Source organism: Protopterus annectens, chromosome 1.part1, assembly GCF_019279795.1.
Source record: "Protopterus annectens isolate FY-2018-M chromosome 1.part1, PAN1.0, whole genome shotgun sequence".
NCBI lineage: Eukaryota > Metazoa > Chordata > Ceratodontiformes > Protopteridae > Protopterus > Protopterus annectens.
Window position 1 is genome coordinate 225,117,298 of NC_056726.1, and position 7,351 is coordinate 225,124,648.

Below are 7,351 nucleotides of genomic sequence, written 5' to 3' on the forward strand. Positions count from 1 at the left end.
GCTGTTATTGGTGGATCTTGATGCAGAGAAAACATTCAACATAGTAAGCTGGGATTTTGAGTACAGTAATGGAAACATTTGCATTTCTTGATACAATAATAATCTTACTTAGAAGGATATGAGGGATCAGAGGCAAAAATCAAAGAGAGAGGGTTTCTTTATGATAAGTTGCATCTGAAAAGAGGAACCAGGCAGAGGTGCCCTCTTTCCCCTTTGTTTGTGTTATATTTAAAACTATTGGCAAAGAAAATAAGGGATTCAGAAATATAAGGATGTAATTGGTATGGTGTTCAATAACAGTTGGCTTTATTTGTAGATGATATTATGGAGCCAGAGAAGGGTATATCAGTGTTGTGAACTATTATGAGACGGTCCTGTTTTTTTTTGGGAGGGGAGGGTGGTTATAAAATTAAAATAACTAAAGGCTACAGCTATAAACTATGTACCCAAACATGAATTGGTCCACCAAAACATGTATTTATGAGGACAGGATGAAATGGTGTTTAGGTAGGAGCATGGATTAAAAAGGATTATGGCAGATAAGAATATGGGGGAAGAAACTAAACAAAAGATAATACACAAACTGAGAAACTGGAAGCTCATACAAATGGATATCAAGCAGTAAAAATGTTTAAACCCTTTAGTTTTATACACAGGTCAGGTATATTTTTATCAACCAGAGTACAAGTTGTGGTAGTGTTAAAGACCTGAAGGATTTTATTTGAGAAGGGAAGAAGGCAAGAGCCCAGTGAGATAAGTTGATGCCCCCAATAGAACAAGGATGTTTAGGACTACCTGATTTGAAAGGATATTGTAGAGCTATGCAGTTAAGGCTCTTGTACATAATGCAAGCAGAAAGCTACAGTTCAAAGTGTAAAGGGGTGGTGACAAACCAGGGGGTAATTCAAGCCATAAAAAAGAATGGTAGTTTGGGAGATCCTTAGAGAGTAACAGTCATACAGAATATTATATTCATAAAGTAGCAAAAAGTATACTGAAAAGTAAGCCAACATGAGAATGGAGAAAGGAGATTCTGCTAATAAGGATGGCAGCAGTTAAGGGTATAGTTAAGGGTACAGAGAATAGACAAGAGGGAGCTGGAATTTACTGGAGGAAGATGGCAAAGGAACCGGTATATTGGGAACAAATAGAGAAGGAAAGCAATAGAAAGGGAAGAGACCCCAAAGACATTCTGCTTGCAGGCTAGTGATTGCCTTCCCTTATCAGGGATTGATATCAGAGTGTTAAAGAGAAAGGTGTAGGGGAATCCTAAGTGAGACTTGCACTGGTTGGGTTTTTAGTTGAATGTGGAACTGGAGCTGCTGTTAAAGGGATAGCTGTTAGGGCAAACAGAATACTGCATGATAACTATAGGAGTGAAGCAGATGATGACAAGAAAGATTGGAAATTCAAGTGGAAAGGGGTGATGATGATGAAGCAGAAGGGTAATTCAAGAAATAAGTAAAGATTGAGATTTTGGACACAGATGCTTAAGGAGAATAACAGTTCACAAATAAACAATGGGAGGACATGTGTATAGCTCCTAAATGTGCAGCAAAGTCTAGAAGATGTGAGATTCTTGCCTGGAAGTGTTTGCATATATACTTTTATATCCCAAGAAGACTCCAAAGAATTTTTCCTCAGGTAGATGGCAAATGTTGTGGAGGTGTAATGGCAAATAGAGGTATCTGGGAGCATATATTTTCAGAGAGTAATGAGTTGGCAGATTTTAAAATTTCCTTACAGAGTATTCTATGAGGAATACCTGGCAAGCAAATGAGTGTAACAAAGGAAATTATTTTTGAGCTAGGATACAGGTTCTGAATTGCCTAGACATGGTTAAGCCTTGTTAAGTTTAATTCTGGTGGCTGCCAACTAAGCAATTACTAGAAAATGGAAATCAAAATCTAAACCAACTATACTTGAAGTGAATTTTGTAACAGATGTAAAAGATGAGGAGGTAGGATCCTTAGAAATGAATAGGAGTAAATTACATAGAAAAAAATGGAAATTGTGGCAGTGATACATGCAGAAAAATGTTTTGGAGGAGGAATAAGATTTGAGAGAAAGCAAGAAATGAATAATTTATGTAATGCTACTTTAGAGTATAGGATATATAACAGTATATGTAATGTATGTTTGTAAATGCAAACCTTAATATGGCTGGATTACTTTAATATAAATTTAAGTTTGCCTGTCACAAGTGATAATTCAATGAAGTTTTTTTATAAAGCTACTCTCCCTCCAACCCCTAAAGGAATTGTGTATAATGCTCCGTTATAGCTGTTTTTTTTTTAGAGTATTTTGCAGTTTTTGTTAAAATCATTGTAATAGAGTATTATGATCAGGTTGCCAATTGTAACAAGCATATGAAATTTGATGGGTGAATCTTGGCATTCATGTCAGGAACACAATTCATTATGATCAAAAATACAATCATAGTTCTTTGTAGTGCATGGAGATGTATCTTTTCAGTGTACTACTAGTTATTCAAAAAATTAGATTAAAAAAAAAGTAACATGGTGTTCTGGCTTTGAAAGCCGGCAAAGCAGTGGGGAAGTGGCTGACGTTCTTGTGCACTTCCTGTCTAAGGGAAGTAGTTTAATTCAACATGCTTGTGTACTTTAGCAGACAGCAGGCAGAAACAGAAGTTGAAACAAAGCCATTTCATGTCCTGCTACTGTTTTCTGTTCAGCACTGTCTACTTTTAGTACAGATTCAATGTTAACCGTGCGTAGGGAGTGCTTCACAATTGTGAAGCACCCTACTAAGCATTGTTAAGGGCGGGTCTCTTGTTATAGCAGCATTGAACCAGGATATAATTTAGCCATTTTTTTACTGTAATTGGGGTGGCTCACACACCATAATTAGATAGTTGCATAGATGACAGTTCTTCACACGTCACTATCAGAACAAGAAAGGGTCCAAGAACGGAAGAAAACCACAGTAGCTATTGAGTACCTCACACCAACCATGGTTCCATGGGATGTTATTGCAAGGTCACATTTAGCCTTCATAGGGGTAATGACACAAGTGTTAAAGACATTTGGCTTAGAAAGAAAGTACAGAAAGGTCAACAGAATTGTTTTACTGTTACAGTAACCTCTTCTCAAGAGCTGCTGTAATGGTAAGTTTCTTACACAACTGTACCATATTCTATATTTCAGGTGATGTTCATTCTTTTCTGTAGCAGGTAGCTTGGCAGCCTTTGGAAATCAAAAGAATGCTCTGTGGATTCTGTCTTAACAAACTTTATGTAGCCTCAGCATCTCATTTTCATTTTTTGTAGGAGGAAAAGTAAAGGAGACGCCTATCGACTGTCCGGTGATCACGGAACAGGTTAGTGTGCTATAAGTATTACTAGTGTGTTTCTCCCATTTGCTAAAGCATTAGTTGAATCACTGTAGATAGTATGCATATATTTTGGAAAGCTTTCTAACATAATAGCATTTTAACAGTAATAAAATACTAATCTAAAAACGTTTTTCATTGGGTTATTGATGTAAATTGCAGTAATTTACATTATGGTGAAAAGTTATTGCCACATAGCTTCCTTGTATTTAAAGGATGCATGCAGCATTTCATTGCTGCATTATTTACTTAAAGAAATGTGTTGAGTACTTTCTACTTTAACACAAATTGGTGCATTGTTCCCTTTATGTAGTTGAAGTGATATATGTACTGATGGTTCATGTTGTCCAGCTTTGTTTTGCTTTATTCATACCCTTTGATCGAGTGTTAGAAGGATCTTGATTAGTATCATCTTGATTCTTTTGACTTCTGTCCTCTTGCACCACAGCAAGTGCCTTAATTCAGTGGTTCTTACTTGTTGAACTCCAAAGACTAGCTTTTTTGACTCACTGACATTATCAGGCATTCCAATATGTACAAAACTCAGTGAATACAGTCAAACTTCAGCTTTTGTCCTCTATCTTAATAAGCTTATTTTTTTTTCTCTGTGATGAGCTTTTTTAATGTATTTTTTCTTCCATGCCTGATTGAGTCACTACCACTGGCATTTGTACACACATGGCTATGGTGTTGCATTTATTCATGCAGCCATCAGAAGCTTTTTACATTTAAACCCCACCTTTGATCCCTGCGCATTCTCACACATAGTCCAAGGGCTGGGCATGCAGTAGAGAAGTTAGAGGGCTTTGCCACCCACTTCAGTGAGTGACATTACCCTCATGCCCTATCTTCCCCCCACAGTAAGCAGATGCCTCTGTTTCATTTCTGGGTATTGCACATGGACCATGTACTCTGCAATACATGCCATGTAACACTCCATGGGAGAGATGAGCAGGTTCCACTTCACTATTTCTCCCCCGCCCCAGCAAGTTCCCTAGCAACTGGATTCTGATTGAATCTGGGTTATCTTGGCCATAGTTGTAGCTTTATCCCTTTATGCTACAGAACCATCCCTGTCTCTGTCACGAGCTGGCTTTAGTTAGTTGCAGTAACTTCTGGGCTGTTTTGTCCATTAGCTGAATTACTTTGAGTAAAAGAACCTGAAGGTCTGTCTTTTAAGAATGAGGTGATCCTGTATTGTCCTCTCAGTCAGCCTCAACTGATGCATTATCCACCTTTGTGGCATTTCCAAGTTGGCAACTTTTTTTTTTGTTTCAGAGCTCATCCAGTGCTTGAGCTCCTCCTCTCTCACAGTGTAGTGCATCCCTATAGTCACCTGCATCTTGTTTACTGCTTTCTGCACCAGACACACTCCTCCAACTCTTGTTAGTTTTTGCATTAGCCAACATTTTTTTGTTTCTTCACATGTTTGCAAACTTTAATACATAAACAGTTATATTTTCTTTTCCTTCTCTCTCAGGTTGAGACCTACGTTAGCAGAGTTAGGATTGGTATAATGGTTGAGATGTTTACCTTGCAGACACAAGATACAGGGTTTCATTCTCACCTTTGAGGGAAATATGCTAAGCTTAAAATGGCCCACAAAGGCAGTTAGCCTAGTACTTATCTGTGAACCTGTGAACATTAAATTCAGTATTTTGACAGAAATATTGCAGAATTTCCTATGCTTTATCTTTTCCGTTTGCACTCTTTGATGGTTCTTCTGTTTACTGTATTATAGTGGTAGCATTTTGGAGAAAGTTTTAGGTTTCCATAAGTACTCCAAGTACAGGCACAAAATTCCACCACAGCACAAGCATTATCTTTGTGTAGTCTTCCTGAGGTTGGAACAGTTACAGATGTTCATCGTGTTTCACTGTTGCAGTCATTACACTTGGGTTATCCTGCTGGCAGGCGACCCGTAGTCGGCCCGAGTTCCAAAGTCTTGGTCCGGCGTCGGTTGCTGTCGCTTCTTCCCTGACGTCAGTGCGCCAGGGGTATAAAAGTTGCAACCAACACCATTTTCTTCAGTCTTTCTTGCCGCACGGTGCCCGAAGCAAAAACAGTTCGCAAGTGTCGGCCGGCCGACTCCTGAGATTATCAAAATTGAATTTCAGAACCGAAATCTTCAATAAAGCTAAGTACTCTGTTGGGGAAACATTTTCTTGCTCCAGACCGATGTCAGTAAAAGTTAATAATTGTATTTCTTTTGGGAAGCAAATACCTCATAAGGGCTTTCACTCTTACTGTATTCCTTGCCTAGGCCCTGACCACGACGTTACTAGTTGTCGGTTTTGTGCTAGAGTCAACAAACGAACTATTAAACATCGGTTTGATTTTGCTCTACATTACTTTGGCCCAAGGTTTAATTACATAATGCCGTCGGAACAACCGACGACCGCAATTTATAAAAAACGCAAAGACAAAGAAAAAGACAGGCATCCGAGGTCCAAAACCGACGACGAAGCCTCTTCTAGGCCAGTTGCCGGTTCGCTGGTTCTCATTGAGGCGCTTTCGCAGCCCCTGACACCCGCTACCTCAGAGACACAGGCCGTTACCGATAGCCACGTGGAGACACTGAGGCCTGTAGAAACTCAAGGTATTGGGCCTATGGAAATCTATACCCTCAGATGGGTCCAGAGCCGCTGAGCAGGCATTGGCTTCTGAGGGTGTTTCAGACCTTCGCAGCTTACAATTAAGCCCACTACAGCAGCAAAGGCAAAGTCAAAAACACCATTAAAGACAAGGAGACAAGTACAGCATTCTCCAGAACAGTCATCCATGCCAAAGAAACAGATGCTTAAAATGGCTGAAGACCTAATTACCTTAACCAGGGGTCCCACGCCCCCCCCCCCTGACAAAAGGCCTAGGCAGGATACTGATTATGACTCCTCTGACCAGGTTTCCATTTCCTCTGATTCCCCTTCTGATCAGGGATATTCTCTCCCTCCCTATGAGGACTCTGATGCAGAAGAGTCCATACCTTCAGCCTCTCCATCTGAGGATTATTCTTTTGTGGAAACCCTGCGCACCATGAGGGAGCATTTCCACTGGGAGAGCCAGGATTATTCTGAATCCAAGAAAAGGCTCAGAGACTTCCTTTTATTGCCTCAGCACAGGCCCCCAGCTATCCCCCCTGTGCTTGATATTGTTGATGATGTTTTTTTCTGAATCCAGTCTATCCCCTGATTCTTTACCCCCTGCACCAGTCAAGCCAGATAGGTACTACAGAGTCCCTGACTCTCATAAATTTATTTACAAAAACCCCGCTCCAGACCCAGAAACGATTTCCCAGGTTCCTAAAGCGTTACGGCTTCTACTGCTAAAAATCCTGTCCCCTCGGATAGGGATTCAAGAGCTCTGGACAGATGGGGGAAAAAAGTTTACACTTCTGCTACTTTAGCTGTAAGAGCTTTAAACTGTCAGTTTCACATGCTTAAATACCAACAGTACCTCATGTCTCTGTTAAAGCAGAAAATGGTTTCAAATACAGAAGGTTCTGACAGTAAAGAAATGCAGGATTTATTGCATGCAATTGAACAAGTGGGAAAACATGCTCTGCAATGTGGTTTTGATTCATTAGAGGCTTCTTGTAGAGCCGTAGTTACAGGCTCTGTTATTCTAAGGCATGCTTGGTTGAAAGAACAAAATTTACCTGACCATGTTAAAGTAAAATTATTGGATGCTCCACTACAGCATGATACTTTGTTTGGTGTTAAGGCAGAAGAGGTGTTAAAGAAAATGGAGGATAAAGCAAAGTCAATGCAGACAGTGAAAGATTTCTAACAGGTTCAACCACCTAGATTTAGCAGAAACTGGCTTTCAAAAAATTGGTCCTTTCTAGTGTCAGACAGGTCACAAAGAGGCAGATACAGACGCCCAAGAGGCAGATCACAGCCCCAAGGCTCCTACAGACCTAAGCAATGGGGTGCTTCCGCCCCTAAAGGAGGGGAAGACGAATCACAACCTTATAGGAAACAGTCCCAATGACTTCCCTCTG

The 7,351-nt window shown here is 40.0% G+C and overlaps 1 protein-coding gene across 1 annotated transcript in view; it reads left to right on the forward strand.

Moving 5' to 3' along the window:
• Positions 1-3,344, forward strand: part of LOC122814351 (discoidin, CUB and LCCL domain-containing protein 1-like) — a 1,191,124-nt gene extending 1,187,780 nt beyond the window's left edge. The window contains exon 10 of the mRNA XM_044086940.1: positions 3,290-3,344. Coding sequence (XP_043942875.1) covers positions 3,290-3,344 — 55 coding nt within the window. The remainder of the gene's footprint in view (positions 1-3,289) is intronic.
• Positions 3,345-7,351: the final 4,007 nt, after the last annotated feature.